The sequence below is a fragment of the Hippocampus bargibanti genome, linkage group LG07 (genome assembly GCF_051943395.1).
Source record: "Hippocampus bargibanti isolate YZ-2025 linkage group LG07, ASM5194339v1, whole genome shotgun sequence".
NCBI classification, from domain to species: domain Eukaryota; kingdom Metazoa; phylum Chordata; class Actinopteri; order Syngnathiformes; family Syngnathidae; genus Hippocampus; species Hippocampus bargibanti.
The window spans coordinates 21,615,120-21,637,434 of record NC_142740.1 but is presented as its reverse complement, the minus strand read 5'-3'; the positions used below and the strand labels follow the sequence as shown (position 1 = coordinate 21,637,434).

Sequence of the window (22,315 nt, the reverse complement as noted above, 5' to 3'; positions counted from 1 at the left end):
ACATTTCATTTTGTCCTTCATTATAAATACAATTAAATTGAACGGAGACAATCTTTTTAATGGATTCGTACGCCAAGGAGAGGGGGACTCGAGTAATTCTAACGGTTGAGGAAGTACCTGTCACTGGGTGTAAAGATTATAAACAAGACGAGTAACAACTCATTTCTCTTGTCATGCGGGCTTCACCCGTAAGACGCACGCAAGCGCGCGCACACACTCATCTCATTTTCCGTACCGCTTATTCCTCCTTAGGCTCCAGCAACCCCCTCGACCCTATCAGCTGTCTTCGGGCACGAGGCGGGGGACACCCTGAATTGGTTGCCAGTCAATCTGCCTGCCATGCATGTTTTTGGAGTGTGGGAGGAAACCGGAGGACCCGGAGAAAACCCACGCGGGTCCGGGGAGAACATGCAAACTCCGCGCGCACACACATGTATAATAAAAATTGGATTACTATTACAGGGGTGGTCACTTGTTTTTATTTTCCTCATTTTTGTAAATACGTATTTTTATCCGTTCACTAATTTAACGAAAGAAAAAAACACAAAAGGAAATATTTGTGAGTGTGATTTAATCTCGCATGTTGTTCATTTGTTACTTTTCAAAACATATTTTGCTGAATGGCGTTTCAATCATTTGTATTGTGGATTAAAACATACGCAATGTCTACCTGAGCCTATCGGTTGCGTCGAATCCCGCCCTACGTGTATACACGATCTCCGTAAGAGTCCGTAGTATGTGAGTCAAAGCCTCTCTCTCCCGAAGGCTGCCATGAGTGTGTTTTAAAGGCGACTCTTTCAGTTCCCGTGATCGACTGCCCTGTCCGAAATAGTCGCGTTGGGTTCCGGCTTTTCCGCTCTACACTTGCGCTCTTTATGTTTACATTTGTGTCCCTTGTAAACCGTAGCTGTTGGTTTTTTGAGGCTAGCTGGCTAGCAGAGCCTTGACGGACGTAGGCAGAATCCAGCTGGTCGGACTGCGCAGTGTAGCGCCACACCAACGTTAGCAAACAAGCTAATTAGCCTCAAAGGCTCACCCTGGATTACTGCCCATAATCAAACGGCGATTGGGAGTAAGAGTCACAAGTACGCGGCAAAATGAAGATAACGGTGGATTTCGAAGAATGTTTGAAGGACTCCCCTCGGTTCAGGTGAGCGATGACAACCGATTGTGTGTTTGGGTGCGTGCTTAACGCGAGCCCATTACCCCCTCAATGTGCGTTTGTAATCAACGTAATGTACATCTTTTTGTGCTCAGCACTTTTAAAAAGCATGGTCTTTGACGACTGCCACATTGCTATTTTTGGTCTCTCAAGAAAGCTGAAGCCAGTCGGTCAGGCAGGAAAAACAAACTCACAGAGCAATATGTTGTAGTCGCCATAGTAGCAAGTATGTTTCTTTAATGTCGGTCAATTATGTAAAGAGGACCAAATAGATTATCGTAATAACCGATTAAGTCTTCTCTTGTTAATAAACCTCTTTATCATTCAGTGTCACTTTCTGATGTGCTCATATTGTACCAGAATGGACACCCGCACCTTTCAAGTTTGGCTACGTTTACAGCTTTTAGATTTTGTCATTGTTTGGATATGCTCACATGAATTTAGACTGCATTTGGTGGAAAGACCTCTCAGTAAGTTATCCAGCCACCTACCATTGTAATACACAAATGCACAGAAATCGCATTCAGCAAATTAGTAGCATTTTTTTGGATCCTGTTAGGCTCCAAAATTATCACCGTCTGCCATTCACGTCATTATATCACCCATCCTGTATGATGTCACCCGATTTGATCAGGGTGCGATCTTAGTATAAGGACTGGACATATTCTATCTGTCCACCCGTCCATCCACCCATCCATCCATACATCCATCCATCCATGCATCCATCCAATGTGTAAGCGGTCCACTCGTCCGTCCGTCCATCCATCCATCCATCCATCCATCCATCCATCCATCCATCCATCCATCCATCCATCCATCCATCCATCCATCCATCCATCCATCCATCCATCCATCCATCCAATGTGTAAGCAGGGTTATGTTATTTGGCTGCAGCCAAATTTCTTCTGCGTGCAGAACCTGTAAAGAGAACTGGGATGTTTAGATCTAAACTTGTTTATTCCCAGACATCCGAGAAACCGCCTCATTACATATCTTCCTTGGCCTCCTCATTTTGTGATACTGCAACTTCCGCATTTGTCATACAAATGTGGAACAGATGTTAAAGCAGGGGGTGTCAAACTCATTCTTGTCATGAGCCACATTGCAGTTACTGTATCCTTTGGGGGGCCATTCTGAATGTTTGGAAACCAATTAATTGTTTAATGCTTTCCACATATTACATACACAACACACAACAAATTGATGTAGTTTTAAAATCGGAAGTCAAGAATAATAACTGTTATTGTGGATTATATATATGATATTATGTAGTTTTGAATGTAAAGGTGAGTACGAACAATCCTTTCCAGGATGTGTGTTAATCAAACTGTCTTTTTTGTGGATTTAATAGGAATTCCAATGAAGTAGTCCTTGATTTACAATGGAGTACTGAAACTTCCTATGGACACACATTGAGTATTAAAGTCACAAAAACTGTGAACACTGCAGGTGTGAGCTGGTTTCTGCCAGCTGAAGAATCTCTGAGGCTGGTTAGTGAACATTCAGTCAACCACACTGCTGCTTTCACCACCTGCTCCCTCCTATCCCTCACAACATATGTGTCGCACAGCAACTTGTTAAACAGTAGGTCAGGAGGCTCTCCATGGTGGAAGTTTATTCGCTCGTGTTGGGCAAGCGTGGCTTGGCATACTTTCCTGACAAAGGACAGTTTTTGGTATACTTTCCCTACCTTGTGGGAGATGGTGGTGTACCAGATGAGGCCTGCTTAGATGTCAACTGGATGCTTTCCATCTTCATTTTCTTGCCATCGATATAGAGAAGGTTGGATTTCCTGATATCCATCGTCACTGATGCTTCATCAGTTTATTTATCATTGCTGCTATTAGGGTCCGGATAATTAATTTCACGCCATTGCCTGAGATGCCTGACCTCATACCTGGATGCTGAGTCATTGTTGTAAGTTGGGCAAAGGAGGTTTCATCAGCACATTGATGATGATAAAGTTGCTGGGATGAATGGGAGAGCCATCATATAAAACAATCAAAATAAAACACTAAGTATGACACTACCTGAGCATCTCTGCCTGTGCCACGTGAACAGATTATCCTACCCTGCCCAGAAAACTAGTTAATTGTGCTTTGTTCTTCATGTCGAAAGTGGACGGTGTAAAAAAAACTACAGATGTTCCAAGTTTTGAACCATGTCATACGTATTCAGGAAGAAGATAAAGTGCAGTTTTTCTCGTGCTAAGTTCAGCTGTCTTGCGCAACAGCATATCTACAATTGCTGACACAAGGTAATGCAAATATCAGTTTACTTAAAATAGGGTAACACCACTAGCTAAAACATATTGTAATGCTTCAACAACTGGTCAAGGATCGCCACCTTTAGTTGCTTGATTGAAGCAAGCTAAAATAAATACACAAACTGCAACGGCCACTGTTGTTTCCTAAGAACTCTAAATAAAGAATGCTGAACCTGAGCGAACGACATCCAACACTCACTAGGCCATATACACCATGATGACCCCAAGTGGACACTTCCCTAGTTTACATTGATGTGGAAAAAAACGTCCACAAATCTTGGATAACAGCTGACAAATGTACACGAAGAAGTGGAAAGCGTAAGGTGACTAATGTTCAGATGCAGGTTATTGCCTGAGAGCTGATTAGACGAATACTTTAACTATATCTTATTAAATGTCTTTTTGTTCAATGCAATGCTTTAACAACACAGGTGTTTTAAATTGCTCTTGTCATTTTATATCAATGTCATTTGCTTCTCATAAATGTCCATGATATTGTTGACGCTGATCTTCAATGTCATCGTAATGTACTGTATTTCCCAGAATGCTGCATAGGCATTCATCCATGAATTTGGTGACCTTTAGCCCGATTAGTGCAGTCATCATTTGGCTTTCATCCCGCTAATGCAGGTTCATCATGTGTTCAGGTGAGACAGATTATTTACGGACAGTTTTCCATTCATACCATATTTGACTCATCTCTCCCCCCCAACCCCCCCGACAGCACACAACCGTTTGTTTTTGGCCATAGAGAAGGACACAGCAGAAGAGAATGGGTGAAAGAATGAGCCATACACCAGTAACACGGAGCAGATTTCACGCACTTAACATCTGTTTCCATTTTAATGTTTGCTTTTAACTTTATGCCAGAGAATATGGAGCCCCCAAAGATACATGCTTGTTTTTAAGTGGTAATTTGGCATAATCATCTTAATTTTTTTTGTTTGTTTTTGCACTCATCCTCGTTTTGGCTTTGAAGCTGTCTATGTTTATAAACCACACTCTATTTCTGTTTTTTCCATTCTAAATTGACAGATTTATGACATGCATATAGCAGGCTATGCTTATGCTATCCTGGATAGGATGCTTTGCTATCCTGACTATGTTGGAGATCAAAACTCCTTACACAGAATTACTGTTTGGTACTTAGATGTGGTTAGATCTGGATTAACATATTAATTTATCAATGGTGAATTGTCAAACACATAACGTTTTATTAACGTGTATGAAGTGTTGTGTTTAAATTGCCACTTTTTTTCAAGTTTCTCAATATGTTATTGTCATTTTATTTTTCATTTCATTGGAGTATGCGACGCAAAATCAAAAATAGTGTAGTATCAGATTTTTGGGAAACAAGTCTGAGAAATTTTTTAAATGCTACATATTGCCCAGCATGGTGGTTGACTGGTAAGCATGTCGGCCTTACAGTGCATCGGTGCTGCGTTTGATTCCGACTCTGACCTTCCTTGTTGGAGTTTGCATGTTTTCCCAGTGCGTGGGTTGGTTTTCTCCAGGTATTCCGCCCTCCCCCTAAACATTCTTAAATCATGCATGGCAGCCAATTCAGGGTGTCTACTGCCTGATAGCAGGGATAAGCTCTCGTACGGCCACGAACCTTGCGAGGTTAAACAGCTTTATAAAATGGATGGATTGATCGATATTGCCTCGCAGGTTGGCATGGTGACGACTGGCTAGGACATCAGTGTGAAGCTCGCTTCCTATGTCAAGTATGTCTGCCAGGGTTTTCTCCAAGTACAATGAGACCTCAACTTACGAAATTAATTGGTTCCCAGAGTGTGTAAGGCGAAAAGTATGTATCTCAAAAAAATTCCCATAGGAAACCATTAAAATGTTTCTTAACCTCTGGTGTGGCTTCTCTTCTTTTTTCTTTGGAGATTCCTCATCATCTTTGCTTCATTAAAACCTCTTAATTGACACCTGTTGCTTTCTAACTTGTAAGGTCTTACGAAGCTGAGACATCACATTATCGTTCATCATGTTGATGATTGTCATAGCCACAGTCTTTTCTGGATGGAACTGTTCGGTAAAAGCCTGCACATCATTCCACTTTGACAACATTGCCTTTATGAGCTCACTTGATGTTGCAGCCATCTCCTCCACGTCACCCTCAGATGTTCTCGAACCATCCGTTACTGGCTTTAAAATCCTCAAAAAGCGCCAAACTTCCAGGTTGGCGCATGGCGATGACGGCGTGAATTAGCCGTGCTTTCTCGCATAAAATAGCTTTACTCACGCTGTCATGTCATGCTGGTTAATAGAACACTCTAGAAGTAATATCACGATTCATTTGGAAGGGGAAGAGACCTAGAATTCCATACAAGACTACAACTGATGAAAAGCAAGGGAGGCCTCTCCCTACCAAAGATGATGAATTATTATAAGGCAAATATTTTAGTCAATATCTGTAACCCATCATATAGGGCGAAATGGAAAGACATAGAATGCCAGATATCAAGTGATATTCCATTGCAAGCAATTATTTGAGACCCCGGATTAACCAATTATCTTAAAAGTGTCAACCCTTGGATCAAAACTTCAATCAAGGTGTGGCATGGAATATTACAAGATAAAGACAATAGCCCATATTTACTTTTTAAATGGATTGGATTTGACTCTGATTTCATACCATACAGAACGGATGCAGGCTTTCAAAAATGGGTTGGAAAAGGGATAAAGATTTACAGAGACCTCCTTGAGGAAGGAGGGATACGACAATTCCAAGACCTGAGAAACAACTATGGACTGAGTAATCACGACTTCTATAGATATCTTCAACTAAGACACTACTTAGAGAGAAACTTACATAAAGGATGGGTCCAACAAAGTGGTTTCGGTTTAATTAAGGTATTTCTATTAACATATATGTCAAAACCCGGAAGAGGAATGATATCAAATATATACGAAGAGTTGCAGGAATTGGAAGGAGGAGAAACAACATATATAAAGCACAAATGGTCGGCGGAGGGAGGCATTACAATCCAACAAGAAGCATGGGAAAGAACAATAGCACAGCAATGGAATTGTACATCTTCCCACTCTTGGAAAGAATTTGGGTGGAAGAACATCATTAGATTTTTTAGAGTTCCGGCTCAAGGGCATGCGCAAGGATTAAGTACAGCTTGCTGGAGAACCTGTAGCAACAACAAAGCTTCACATTATCATGTTTTTTGGGAATGCCCGGTCATCTCCAAATACTGGAAAGAAACAAGAATGACAGTGGGTAGGATTGTGGGAAAAGTGGTTCCTCCAACCTTCGAAGCCCTGTGTCTGGGTCTGGAATCTGATTTAATTCTTAATTCTGCCCAGAAATACATATACAACATCGTGCTATTAGCAAGCAAGAAAGCAATCACGAGGATATGGCTAACAAAAGAACCCCCAACAGTCAATGACTGGATTAAGGTGGTGGGTGAAATTATTACTTTCATTGTCCGAGGCGAGCGAGAGAAATTTGAGAGACTATGGGATACCTAGGAAAATTTTACAGCAACCTAAGTGCTTATAAAGATATTTAAGTTAACCTATGAACCCCAATCCACTCAAGATCAAAATTGTTAATGATTGCTATTATAATTACTATTATTCATTATTTGTATTTGTATTACTATTATTTTTTTCTGATTTTTTTTTTCATTATTTGTTTTACTTTTCTTTCTTATACGGCATAGTGAACAGGACATTGCATCAGCAGAATTGCAAGAAATGTAAAACGTCTTATTGAGATGGTCATGTGATCTATGTTTTGTTTTGATGTCTTGACCAGATGATGCTCAGTGTGACCATGTTCTCCCTTTTCTAACTGTTCAAAAAAATTAAATTAAAAACAAAAAAAGAACACTCTAGATCAGTGGTCCCAACCCATTACCCAGTATACCCTGTCCACATGCCTGCAATCAGAATCAGAATCATCTTTATTGCCAGTTATGTATAACACACAAGGAATTTGTTTCCAGTAGAACACGCTGCACTAGCATCATCACCAAAAAATTGCAAAGAGGCACTATGCAGTTCTTTTTGGGTTACTGTTGAAATAGTTAATGACTTGGGGGAAGAAGTTGTTTAAATGTCTGCTGGATGATCGATATTGTACTGTCCTTTTCACATTATTTACCATCATTTAATCCTTCCATGCATCCATCCAACCGCAGACTGTCCAACAGCACCGACCTTTCCGCTGAACAAAGCGGGGTTGTGAAGATGCTCCCCATTACAGGCGCAAAAAAGCACAATGGCCCCAGAGCTGTCCAGCGATGACAGTCAAATGGCTCAGACATTCCTCCCATTCAAAAACAGTACTGGCATATTCATGCTGCCGAAAAGGTGCAACCGCTCAGCACAGTCTCCTCCTTGATGATTGTCGTGGCCAAAAACGCCAAAATGATTTTGCGCTTCTCATTTGTCATTAAATGTTCCTGTTTAAAAGGTGTTGTTCAGTTTTAATATACATGTAAACTAATTGATTCATTAAGGAATACTGTGGCACTGGCATCCACCACTCCTTCCCCAATAGTACCGGTAATACTTAATGATTTAACTTGCCAAACACAGCTCTTTGAATATTTCTTACATGTAAGTAGTGTCACTGTGTCATTTGATCAACTGTACCTAATGTAGTGTCATGTGAGAGTATGCTTCCAGTGGAGAAGTTATATATCATACAATTAGTAATGTCATTTGTGGATTTAATAGCTTAATATGCTTCCTAATCCGATTTTACATTTAGCTCACACCTGAACATGTGCTTTCCCACCAATTAGAGTACAATATGAGAATGATAACCAAAGAAAGGAAACTCAAGCTAAGTGGAAACTAATTACCACCGACTTCCTTCGTTCATTTTATTATTGAGCGCTCACTGCATACCTGCGGTGCCAATTTGGATGGGTTTCGTTATACAGTATGACGGAATTGGTCAAATCTTCCTGCTTTTCGCCTGCTTTTGTTTGGTTGATGAGCCTCCGTTAGTGTATTCTACAGCAGCAGGACACCTCTCCAAAGAATCACTGCTCCATTTTCAAACAATTACAGGATCTCCGTCATGGGATTGCACTCACCGATTTCCCCACCTATCTGTCCATGATAATCAAGTTTGGGTTGTTTTTATTTTGTTATTTATTTTTGCAACAGGGTCTCATTGTAATACTGTCGAGTTCCTTTCACAATTCAGCGTTGACAGTTTTTTTATTAACCTTCGTTATTCTCCCAGGCCAGTGCCGCTGCAACGAGTGAAAATACTAAAATACTGTACAGTAATTGTTTTCCCTTGCCCGGATGCGGGTCACCAGGGCCCGCAGCCAGACTCCACCCTAAAAGCCTCATCATGTTTTGACTTGGTCGCTTGAAGACTCAACTTTGGTGACTGTGGCAGTTGTGTTGTGTTGACACGACAAACCTGTTTTTCAAGCTCATTTTGCAAGCAGAGTGCACATAGTGAAACTTCTCTCCAACGAAATCATGTTTGCAGCAAGATTTTTTTTTCACAACAGACGACTTTTCTGTATAACACATTTTATTTCAGATGTAAATACCTTTTGTTGATGCTGATTGCTCATCTGAGGGGCAGCGTCTGAAGTTATCTGCTTACTCAATTTTACTGGATGCCAGACAAAATTTGGTGCTCAAAACATGGCAGTACAGGTCTATTATTCACTCGCTGGCTTTCACATAAAACAAACAGGGATTCCTTTTTGTGCCTTGTTTTTGTTCTGGATTTAATAGGATTAAATAGACAGGGCCCTCATAAGAACCCATTCAGAATCAGAAAACCTTTATTCGTCCCACAATGGGGAAATTCCTCCATTAACAATCTATAATGTGGATATTGATTAGCAACATTTAAGTAACCAATGAATGACACAAACGTGATGCAATTGAATTCACGCTCATTATGACAAACGTTTGACTTCATCCATTAATAAGCAAGCAACACGATTTATATTGTTGTCTCTTTTGCCGTCCCTCTTATATTGAAACCAACATATTTGTTTTTGTCACATTCTACCTACCTGGGGTGGTCTGATTTCCATTTCAAATTGTATAGTTGGAAACTGCAAGATCATGCTTCATTGAGAGTAACACATTTTTTCATGATTGATTTCATTATGATTTTTTTTAGGAATGGTCGCTTTTTTCCAATTGTTTAAAAATCTCACTTTTTTTTTTTGAGGAAATACCTCATTAGAAAGAACAGGACCTAAACGTTCCATGAATGCTGAATTGGCCTTTTCCTTGCACATGTGGTTTGCAAAGCTGGCATTTTTCCCCTTTCAATGGACGGTTGACTACATCAAACAACATCTCAATCTTTATCTAGACCTAGCCCAAACCTCACAAGCCAGCTTTCTAACTACAATATCTCTCTACAATATATCTCTATACAATATTTTCTCATTTGTTTTTTCTTAGAGAAAAAAAGTTCAAGTTTCATAGGTAGAAGACTGTATTCTGTGTACTGTAGTGAGCTTCCACTAAACTGCTGCTGGCTTTTTGTTATGATACTTCTGAAATGGAAACCTTGCATAGCCTGTCACAAAACCGAATTCAGTTCATTATAATGGAATTAGAAAGAAGTGTGTTGCAATTGTGTGCCTTGCTGCAGCTACCTTTGCTGGCCCCTTTTTGTCTTTTTTCCCCCTTGTGCTGGAGTCAGATGTTTTGCCAAACATGTTTTGCACTTACTGCAAAATACCTAATTTCTCAATGTTAAAAAAAAACAAAAACGCTGCAACAAATAAGAAGTTGCACAGCCTTTTGAAGTTTTAGGTTTGAAAGTCTTTTGAAAGCCTTCATTTGGTTCTACTGCAACCCACATGAGGCACATCGTGGTCTTAACCCATCAGGAAAAAATGACATTTAATTGACATCAAAATAAATAAGGATTGTATTTTAAAAATGTATCCTGCAATTACTTCAAGTCAAGGAAATGCAATCATATGCCTATGTCGTCAATCATGTTGCCTATTTAAAAATGATTAAATATCATTAGTTATGAACTGCCACTCGGCCATCACTGCTGCATATGATCACATGACATTGCTTTGTCCAATAAGTGCTGTGAGAAATGTAGTCATCAATGTGTGACTATCGTGATAGTACGTGGTGCAATTAAAAACATGTAAAAATATATATATATATATATATATATATATATATATATATATATATATATATATATATATATATATACACACACACACACACACACACACACACACACACACACACACACACACACACACACACAGTAAAGTCTCATTATATCGATATCGGATATATCGATAGTCCCGGTTATATCGATACTATTTCTATGCACGCACGGAGAAAATTACATGCAAACAGGGTCGGATATATCGATAGTCCCGGTTATATCGATATTTTTTCGGACTCCCTTGAATATCGATATAACGAGACTTTACTGTATATATATATATATATATATAGTTGTTTTCAGTTTTTAATAAATGTTTTTTTAATATACTGTAGATCTTTATTTTGTCAAAAATAGATATTTTATTTACTCATAAAGGGTTTGGTGAATGTGCATGTTGACTGATTGTGTTTGGTACCTCTAAAAAGGTTAAGAACCGCTGAACTAGTAGAATTAAAATGTTTTTTTCTATGTATTAATAATAATAATACATTTAATTTCTAAGTACCTTTCAAAACTCTCAAGGACACTTGGTTCATAATAGCTAGAGGTATAGTGTATCTAAATATTTGTCAGTAATTATGTCACATAATCGGCCAAATGAATTTATTTGCAAGTTTCCACGGTTGCACTAGGTATAGTTGACCTCAGCTTCACATACTGTTGGTGCATGTTTTTCACATTAAATCCATGTGATAGCTGTTTTGCCTACATTCCTGGTCGCAGTACATTCACAAGCTTTGAGGTCATTGTCGCAGCATGTTTTGGTCCGGAACTGTTGACATTTAGTGTGTGTCAACGACAGAAGGATTCTTGTAGAGAAGAGTAGTTTTGAGTCAGCCATTTTTTGAATACATTTATTCCAATGCGTCTGTGTAAGCTCTCAGTCGTAGAGGTACTTTGAAAGAAGTACAGATGACGGCTGAACAAACCTTTTCATCGATTTATTCCAATGGTAGCTTGGGGAAGTGCAACACTTTCAATGCATTTGGTCACTGTGCTTTGTGTACATAATGTATTATATTATTTTTTCACTGAAAGCCGCACATTGAAGGTTTCTTTAATAAAATCAGATCACCAGACAAGATTGCCTCTGATGCCAGATGATGTTGAAGGCTGTTGTTGCGGCTCAAACAACCGCTGCAGGGAGTTTGGCAAATGTTCCACTGCTATTATAGTAGATTGTTGCTCTTAATCTACCCAATATCACTCAAGCACCCAAAGACTGACTGCGTTTATGTCATTGACTGTCACTGACCTCATCCAATTCATAAAAGCAATGCGGTACACCGAGTAGTACAAATAATGCATGCTGTGAAATGTAAATTTCTCCACTGCGAGACTATTAAAGGCAAATCCAATCCAATCCAACCTAACATAACCCGATGCTAGAAAAGTGAACAAAATAATAGTATACTGTCATAATATTTTTCACAATGCATTGTTTAATATTTCTATTCAGCAAAAAATGTTGCATTTCATTCTTCTGCAGAGCTACCATAGAGGATGTGGAGGGGGATGTGTGTGAGTTGGAATCGAAGCTCGACAAAGTGAGTACCACCATGGGTTATTTGATATTTTCAGAATCAATTATTTCATCAATTTATTCAATGTAAAAAAAACATTTTGGAAAACAAAAAAATATGTGTCTGGACCAATGTTCCCTCAAAGCTGTTGTTGTTGTTTTGTTGTTTTTGTCCTATTTTGCAATGTAACTCAATGAGTGACATGTGTCCAGCCAATAATGCCGTACAGGTCACGTACGCTACACAGCCAATCGGAGCAGCACGGCGCGAATGTGCCAGCCCATACTGCCCATAAGCACAACTCATGAACAACAAGATTTTTGTTCTTTATTTATTTTAAGTGGGCCAAATCAGTTATACTAAAAGTTAACTAATAAAAATTGCTGCTGTAATTTGATTCTTTTAATAAGCCATGTAACTTGCTATGATCCAAGATTTTCAACAGGTGTGATACTGGTATGTAGCCAAAGCGTACACATTTGATGTTGCTCAGGGAGCTTGTGTGTCTGCTCAGACATGAAAAATTAGAGGGAACATTGGTCTAGACACATTAGAGGAGCCCATAACACATGAGTATAAAGGAAAAATCAATCTTTCAAGGGCAATTTGCCTGAAAAATATGACTCCCTGAAAACTTGCCTGAAAAATTTTTGTTTTAATCAAAACCATTGTAAAAGTAACACCTTTGCCTACTTGTCATTTTACTTTTTTCTTTTTTCACCTTTTTAGTTTTACTCCAATTCTCCATATTGAGTGGTTTTGTGTTATCCCTATACAGTATTGAACAACTTAATCTGTCGTCTAAGCAGAGCAATGCCGGTGTTTAGTGAGGGAAAGACCTTGGGCCTAAACTATTCATGTTCATTGTTCCTGGACTTATTCACCCTCCTCTTCCTCCTCTTCCTCCCTCCTCTCTCCTCCTCTGTGACTCAGTGCAGCCTGCACTTCCCTTCATGCTATAAAGAGGAAGAATCTACTGGAGAGTAGGAGTGTCTGTTAGAGTGTGTGCCTGTGTGTGGGTGTGTTTGCGCACGTGCGTGCGTGTGTTTGTGTGTGTGTTTTGAAGGGTGGCGACTACACATTCACATGTCGTAACACACTTAAAACGAGCCGATACAATAGGATTACATTCTCATAATTGTTTGTAAATTCTCCCGAGGCACTAACAATTTCTCCCTGTTAATTATTCTGTTTATTTTTAACACCTTACCATATTGTCACCCCTCGCCAGTGTGTCCAACCGGGCATTTGCTCACACAGTCAATCCTTGCAGAGCTTGTAGCTTATAGTTGGTAGAAGGAAGGAGTTGAGCAATTAGAAACCTTTTCAAAATTTAGCAAGAAGACATTCAAATATGAGGCATGTGTAGTTTGCAAATGCTTCCCATGTGTGCCCCATGATTGACTGATGATCAGTGTACTCTCTCACCAGCTACCTTGCACAGGTTCTAGGTATCCTTGACCCTTAAACAATAGAAAATGGATAGATGAACCCACCTAAGAGAAAGGTACAGTAAAGTCTCGTTATATCGATATCGGATATATCGATAGTCCCGGTTATATCGATACTATTTCTATGCACGCACGGAGAAAATTACATGCAAACGGGGTCGGATATATCGATAGTCCCGGTTATATCGATATTTTTTCGGACTCCCTTGAATATCGATATAACGAGACTTTACTGTAGTTATACAATTCTGAAACAATTTAATGCAGCTTATGCTGATATGAGAACAAGGCAAGCTGTGAATTGGCACAGAAAATGGATGCATGATTGTTTCTTTCATTTTTGCTCAGACATCTCCGTGGGAGAGTATGGTGTATGGCCAAGCTCTGTTTACGGTTACATAATGTGAAATTATCTCTGTTCCCCCATGACTGAGAAGGAAAACAAAGCAAGTTCCTTTTTAATAAGAAGCTAACAATGTTTTGGACTCATCCATGATACTACATTATTAAATTCAAAAATGATACCTAATTTTCATGCTTTCACAATGTTTTCTTTCTTTAGCTGGTGAAATTGTGTATTGGGATGATAGATGCTGGGAAAGCTTACAATGCTGCCAACAAACAGTTTGTCAACGGGATCCGGGAGCTTGCCCTGCAATCTACCAAAGATGAAGTCATCGAGGTGAGTCCAAATCTGACTCGACTCTTGTGTTTTTAAACTGAAACTGTATTTCAAAAGATCTAACTTTTGCATCAAAGCTTAATATTGTCACGTCACTTGAGGCTTGCGGGCAGGGCTCGAGTGACGAAAGGGGAGCGGGGAGGTTGGATCCAAAATACACGGCGAGACAGATACTCGTGAACAAAAGTCTTTACTGAGGCACACATGAAAAAAATGACAGCAGGATGAGGTGAGTGAGAGAGATCGGTAACGGCACGGAAGTAACACGGGTGGCTTTCAGAACGCTCCGACGGAGACGGTATTGTGCTATCGGCAAATATAGTCAGAAGGCAAATCAATCAAGGAAATGACACACAGCTGTGGGAACCCATGTGCGTGAAGATGGGAGGGGCCGTCTCCAGGGAGCAGTGGAGGAGGTGACAGGAGGGGCGGGGCGCGCCCAGGACGGCGACGAGATGTGACAAATATGTTTGACTCAATTGAGCAAAAACACGAAATAAACTTGTTTTATATCCCGGAATGCTGTGAATTTGTTGTCACCCAACAAGTAGCAGGCGTCTGGTCCGCATGTCCAATTCACAAAAGTAAATGCAATATTATGATTCGTTTGTATTTGATTGAGGAATAGCAATGTGTTAGAATCGCCAAATTATTGCTGCTTTTTATGTCACCATTTACTCATTTTGATTGACTAGTTTCATACTGACATTTCTCCCTTTTTCTCTCCATAGTCCAGTCTATCCAAGTTTGCTGAAAGCCTTCAAGAGATGATCAACTATCATACGGTAGGTTAATCCATGTGAAACGCCACGTTAAAATTCCTTGTCGATAGCTGGCTGAAGACAAAAGAGCTTGATACAACAGTATGAAACTGCATCTGAATTCCATGGGCATGTCAGACTTCAGTACATTCTCGAATTGAATAATCAGCCATTATTCATTCATTCATCCGTTCTTCCATCTGCTTATCTTCACGAGTGAACACCTTGAACTCCCAGCCAATCGCACACGCTCACAATCACACCTAGGGACAATTTAGTGTTCCTGCCATCCATGGTTTGGAAATGTGGGAGGAAACCTGAGCACCCGGTGAAAACCAACACAGACACAGGAACAGCATGGAATCTCCACACAGCAAAGGGAAAGCCAGAATCGAACCATGCACCCCTGCACTGCAAGGCCGATGTGCCAATCATTTGATCATCATTGAGGCCCACTAGTATTATCCCTGCGATGTTGATAAAGTCTTTTTTTGAGAATTTGTTTAGTCTCCCCAATGTACTGCTCTTTACAATTTTCATTCTTACAATGTATTGAATAAACTACATTACTTTGTTTTCATTTGGCAGCCATCTTTTGGATGCACTAATTTTTGCCAAATGACAAACAAAGTAATGTAGTTTATTCAATATATTGTTAGAATGAAAATTGTAAAAAGCAGTACATTGGGGAGACTAAACACATTCTCAAAAAAATACTTTATCAACATCGCAGGGATAATACTAGTGGGCCTCAATCGGCAGTACATATGCACCTAAAAGCTAGCAACCACTCATTTGACGACAATGAGGTTAAAATCTTAGCGAAAGAACATAGTTCATAGTGCAAATTGGTATTTTCATGTTTATTATGTTTGCTAAAGTCATTATAAGTGCCTTGCACGCTGGGTCTGAGAGCACAGTAATTTCATCTGTGCTGTATGTCATGCATATTAGCATATTTGACAATAAAGCTGACTTTGACTTTTTGACTTTGACTTTGATAGTTGGTTTGAAAGGGGAGCAAAAGAAACGATTTTCATAAAACAACTAAATCCTTCATTAAACCGGTTTGGTGGGGTGAGGTTCAATTTGGATTGTTCATACAATAGCCTGCTTAGGCAACATAGGATTAGTAATACTGATGAGGTGATACCGGTCGAAGTGGGGCAATCAGGCCAGTCGTTAGTCAGAACGATAGGAACTATCAGTGGAGCAGCTGCAGGGAGTAGTCCTCTGCTCCCCCCAACCTGAGAGCAGGGACCTATCATAGCAGAGTCCGGCACCGCCATGTCAGGACAGTAGGGATATTTATATAGGGCCTAAACTACCAGTAAGACTTTAGTTTGCTGACTAAGTTTCTTGGATAAGAAGCGAAACATCCGCCACCTTCAAAGAAGTACAGATGACCGCTGAAGAAACCTTTTCATCGATGGACCACTCCTGTACGACTGAGAGCTTAGACAGACACACCACTATTATTCAACACAATAAATTTTCAAATAATTGACCCAGTTCTTTAAAACTGTTCTTTTAAATTGATCAAAAGTTTCAGATGTGTGTGAGTCTGTTGAGGAAGCGCTGGTCACGTCAGCTGATTCTCAAGAGCGATTGTTGCCACTCAGCGATCTTTTAAAGCACATGAACTCAAACAGTGCTTTGTTTTACAATAGGAGCATCTACTTGCCACACTGCTTGTATTGTCTTCTCTACTTTCCAAATTGCATCGAATCCATAACAAGAGTGAAGTGCTTGTGTGTCACAATTAACAAAAATGTTTTGTCAGGCATGCAGAAGTAGTGACTTGCCAATGTGAGTCCCATTTGATTTGCCAATACCAAAAATGATCACATGGATTAGCTGTACATACAAAAAATTATTTTGAAGCTGCAAATTGGGTCTTTTTTCATTGTTGTATTTTTAGATTTTTTTGTTGTTGGATTAATCAGATTAAAATGAATTATTTTTGTCAAGAACTGGATATTATTTGAAATTACCAATTCAAAAATGCACAAACACATTTTGATTCAGTTACTGGTTCGGTCCCGAACATGTTGGAAAATAGGGGTTGATGATTATTTTCCTCAGCAAATTGTGATTTATTTGCAAATAATAATAATAATAATAATAATAATACATTACATTTTAAGCGCCTTTCAAAGACATTTTACAGGAGAGGGCACACAGAGGTGGAGGGAGGAAGAGGATCTGAGGGAATACAAATTTGATGGTCAGATAGGTATGGGGGCGCAAGGTTATGGATAGCTTTAAATGTATAAAGAAGAAATTTAAAGTTGATTCTACACAAAATTAATCACTTGCCAGGTTTACATGTCTACTTATATTTTGATTAGAATTAAACCGAATGACCAAACAAAATTGAAAATCAATGCGAAAATATAATTTGGATAAAATAACTGACTGAAATCTGGGATTTCATTTGAATTATAGTATTCTTTGGGTTAATTGTTTCACCTTCTGACTGTCACGGTCATACAGGCGCGCCCTTTGTGGGCTGCTTTAGCTGCTGTTTGATGTACTGATCCATCTGCCTTCTTTTAAGTTTCTACCTCACCACTTTCCACCAAATGTTTATTTCAATGTCACTGTATTGTAAGCGTTTTAAAGGACTATCCTCATGAGGGATCATTTTGTGCCATTTTTTGCAGGATGCCAACTTAACATCTCCCAAATGACAGATACTGATCACATACTTCTCGACTGAAATCATGATCGGATATTGATCGATCAGAGCACCACTACTTGCCAAGCATATTATCACCTGCTAAATAAATGCTTACTTTGATCTTCGGGACTCTCTGAACAACTGTTGCAAGCAACTCTTGTTCATGTAAATGACATGATCTTTTATACTGTGCAGATACTATTCGATCAAGCCCAGCGATCTATCAAGACCCAACTTCAAACATTTGTAAAAGAGTGAGTATTCAAATATTGCTCATTTATGTTATAAATGGTGATACATTATTTGGCATTCTCAGAATCAGAATCATCTTTATTGCCAAGTATGTAGGACACACAAGGAATTTGTTTCCGGTAGAACACGCTGCACTAGTATCGTCGTCAAAAAAACTGCTAAGTGGCACTATACAGTTCCATTTTGGCTACTGTTGAAGAGTTCAAAGAGTTAATGGCTTGGGGGAAGAAGCTGTTTAAATGTCTGCTGGATTTGGTGCGCATGGATCGGTAGCGCCTGCCTGAGGGGAGTAGCTGGAAAAGGTGGTGGGCAGGGTGCGGAGGGTCCAGTCGGATTTTCCGCGCCCTTGTTCAGATTCTTGCAGTGTGCAAGTCCTCGAGAGTGGGTAGGGCGGTGCCAATGATTTTTTCCGCCGTCCTAACTGTCCGTTGAAGTCGGATTTTGTCCATTTTTGTGGCGGCCCCGAACCAAACGGTGATGGAAGAACACAGGATGGATTCGATGACAGCCGTGTAGAAATGTTGCAGCACCTCCTGTGGCAGGCCATGCTTCTTTAGCAGCCTCAGGAAGTACATTCTCTGTTGGGCCTTTTTCAGAATAGAGTTGGTGTTGACCTCCCACTTCATGTCCTGGGAGACTGTGATTCCCAGAAACTTGAAGGTCTCAACGGTTGACACAAGGCAGTTGGATAGTGTGAGGGGTAGCTGTGGTGATGGATGTTTCCTGAAGTCCACGATCATCTCAACTGTCTTGAGCGTGTTCAGCTCCAGGTTGTGACGGCTGCACCAGAGCTCCAGCTGCTCCACTTGTTGTCGGTACGCAGACTCGTCGCCGTCTTTGATGAGACCGATGACCGTGGTGTCGTCTGCGAACTTTATGAATTTGACAGCTGGGTGCGTTGAGGTGCAGTCGTTTGTGTAGAGAGAGAAGAGCAATGGAGAGAGGACGCATCCCTGCGGGGCTCCAGTGCTCGTGGTTCGTGTTGTGGATGATATATTTTATAAATGGTGATACATTATTTGGCATTCTGCAGCCAAGTCGGAAAAAATTTGAGGTTAGATAGTATACTTAAAGAGCTGACGGAGGTTGCAAAATTATTTCCCCCCCTCTCCGTGTTTTTCCATGGAGATTTATAATCCAAATTTAGCACTGCGGATAAGTTTGTACTTTGAAGAAGCAAGATATCTTAACCCAAATTAATTGCATTTTTAAGAATTAGCCTTTTTTGCCCCTGGCTCGCCAGAGTTTAACACCCACATCAGTAGTCATATGCCTTTTATGATAAAACAGGGAAGTGCGGTTCTCCATAATTACCCACTACTTTGAAAGATTCAAATATGACTTAATCTCTCAAAACCCAAAGACACGAGAATGTTTTAAGTGTGTGCACTGCCGACACGCTTAGACACACGGCTTCATTATTTTCATGAAAGACTGCATGGGCTCTTTGCGAATATTTAATCAGTGTTTAACCATTGGGTTAAAATTAATGACAACTTGGCTTCATTTCAAGTTTTACTTTCACTTGCCTTTTTTCGAAAACCTTGGCAAAACCACCTAAAACTCTACCTGTCTTTCCACCCTATTCAATTGTCAGTGACCTACGTAAGTTTAAAGAAGCCAAGAAGCAGTTTGACAAAGTAAGTGAAGAAAAGGAAGCAGCACTGATCAAAAACGCCCAGGCTCCCCGCAACAAGCAGCATGAAGTGGAAGAGGCTACCAACATCCTTACTGCCACGCGCAAGTGCTTCCGACACATCGTTCTCGACTATGTTTTGCAGGTACAGTGGTATGATAACTCATCGACAATGTGATTTTTCACTGACAAGAAATCAAATTATTAAGACGGTTTTCTCTGAAAGCATATTAATATCAAGGTCAGCTTTATTGTCAAATATGCTAATATGCATGACATACAGCACAAATGAAATTAATGTCCTCTCGGACCCAACGTGCAAGGCACTAATAACGTGGCTAAAAAATACATACAATTGACAACAGACAATACATGTAATTTCTGAATGTAAAGTGAGGTAGTGTCGTATGTAAAGTGAGGTAGTGACGTATGTAAAGTGAGGTAGTGACGTATGTAAAGTGAGGTAGTGACGTATATAAAGTGACGTAATGTAGTAATGCAAAAACAAACAACAAGAAATGGTTGAAGTGGTTGAAGTGAGGGCTTGCAGAAAAAAATGAGAAAGAACAAAAAAATCTATATTAATATAAATAATACACCTCAGATTCTCTTCTTTCATCAGAAAAATATGAGTTAATTCCTAAATTATATGGATCAGGAGTTATATGAGCTTGAAATGAGGGTGGCTGTCCAAAATACAATGCAATACATACATATTGGTTTATATAAGGCTTTAACAAAAGCTGAAGTGGGAACAAAGTGCTAACATGGAAAAAAGGGAAATGCTGCCCCTTGTGCAAAGTTAAAAAACATTGCCAGAGGCCATGGCCAGCGCTTTATCGGCCCCCGAACAAAAAAAACAAAACTAGAACAAATTCAGGAATGGCACTCCCCGTCATGTTTTCAATTCCCGAATAAATTTGTAAATGGCAGAGAATGAGTTAATCAAGATCTTATTTGAAGGCCAATAAATAAATGTATCTATGGAGATTAATTTTCTTTTAAAATGACACAAATAAGTAGTGGCATGCATATCTTCTTAACCAGACGCTCTGAAAATGCAAGTACTAGCAGTCATGGATTTGAGTTCAAAGCTCAGTTTGTTGAGTCAGGGTTTTACATGCTGAAGTTAGAACACGGAAGAATGAGCCTCAGATGTGTTTGATCTCACTAAATATGAAATACTGCACTCTACCGCATGATAGGTATTCATTTTGTTGAAGTTGTAGTGTTTACTAATACGAGTGAGAAATCATGCTCGGAATATGTCATGGCGATGGAAACATACATCCATCTACTTTTTTTTGTCAATGGGCACTACAGCTGCTAGTTAGCTTTCAAAACTTGGCTTGTAGCAGACATTTTCAGCATGACTTCCCTGATTCACTGGTGAAAGGGACACATTGATCCTCTCCTGTTTAATCTATAACTGCTTCATACAACAAAGAGTATGCAGAAAAGTCGTTCACATTGAACGATTGATTGACTGTGTCTTATGTGTTGTGTTGAATTATTTTGTTAGTTATGTTATTATGACTTCAAAATGATGCACCTTTGTTATTGTAACTTCATCCTTTCATAACTTAGCTGCTGTAAACCGGGAATTTCTCCATTGTGAGACGAATAAATGTTTTCTTATCTTATTCCATTATTTTCGTAAACATAGTGAAGAATGCGTAAAGGGGGAGAAAGTAATAGAATATGAGGATCTAGACATGGTTTATGGCAAACATTTGCAGCAGTTTGTGACATCAATATCATCTGCCATCATACAGAGCTCCCCCTGGTGTCAGTATAAAAACACATTTGTGTTCTCAATCACAACCACTTGATGCTGCCTCAATATTTTCGGTTTTATGAGTATTATTATATATTTTTTCAGATTAATGTGCTACAGTCCAAGAGAAGATCAGAGATCCTCAAATCTGTACGTACAGAACCTTCTACCATTTCAAGATCCAGAGAGACTTCCTTTTTTGGTTCAATGGATAATAACTGTCCCCACCACAGATGCTGTCCTTCATGTATGCCCACCTGACTTTTTTCCACCAAGGCTATGACCTCTTCAGTGAGTTACAGCCACTAATGAAACAGCTTGGGGGACAGGTAGAGTGCAAGAAACCCACACACACTCACAGACGTGCAGTACATGCAATATTCATGTGCCTTAGATACAGGTATATTGTTCTCGGCTACGGAAGAGACCCCCAAACCCCATTTTACTCCTTTCATCGTGTATGTTTTCACGATCCTTATTGCGTGGTGGTACCTATCTCACTCACCATGGTTTGCTTATCAGTACCATAGTTACATTAAAGTGAGACATTTCATTTTTGGAGCATGGTTGTCTTCTTTGTGGATGTTCAGTGCTGAACACTGTGCATCCATTGCGCTCCACAAATTGTTGTGCTACCTGAGCTGTATAATAATTACTGGGGATCGCAATGGATGAAAACAACAGCATGACTTATATTGTTTTTAAGCAGAGGTGCAGAAGTATACTTGCAAGTTTAATGTAATACTGTACTTAAAAGGGGCAATCAACAGTGTGTACAAGAGATCTCATGCAGACTTGGAGCTATGCCAAGTGAACCAGCAGACTCACAATAAAAAATGTTTACATTCCATTTCCCTGCGGTGGATCAACATTCATTCTTATGTTTTTGGGTGGAAGAGGAGGGGATTGTAGTTTTATTATAACTGCATTTCTGTTCACAGACTCATTTGA

At 39.6% G+C, this 22,315-nt stretch overlaps 1 protein-coding gene across 5 annotated transcripts in view; it reads left to right on the top strand.

The window, feature by feature from the left end:
• The first annotated feature begins 711 nt into the window (after nucleotides 1–711).
• Nucleotides 712–22,315, top strand: part of acap2b (ArfGAP with coiled-coil, ankyrin repeat and PH domains 2b) — a 40,528-nt gene continuing 18,924 nt past the window's right edge. The window contains exons 1-8 of one of the 5 annotated variants that reach the window (XM_089001385.1): nucleotides 712–1,150; nucleotides 12,089–12,146; nucleotides 14,136–14,255; nucleotides 14,987–15,040; nucleotides 17,895–17,953; nucleotides 19,549–19,732; nucleotides 21,470–21,514; nucleotides 21,598–21,693. In XM_089001385.1, coding sequence (XP_088857511.1) covers nucleotides 1,098–1,150; nucleotides 12,089–12,146; nucleotides 14,136–14,255; nucleotides 14,987–15,040; nucleotides 17,895–17,953; nucleotides 19,549–19,732; nucleotides 21,470–21,514; nucleotides 21,598–21,693 — 669 coding nt within the window. In that variant the 5' untranslated portion in view covers nucleotides 712–1,097. The remainder of the gene's footprint in view (nucleotides 1,151–12,088; nucleotides 12,147–14,135; nucleotides 14,256–14,986; nucleotides 15,041–17,894; nucleotides 17,954–19,548; nucleotides 19,733–21,469; nucleotides 21,515–21,597; nucleotides 21,694–22,315) is intronic. The other 4 variants (XM_089001386.1, XM_089001389.1, XM_089001387.1 and 1 more) reach the window with 4 other exon arrangements.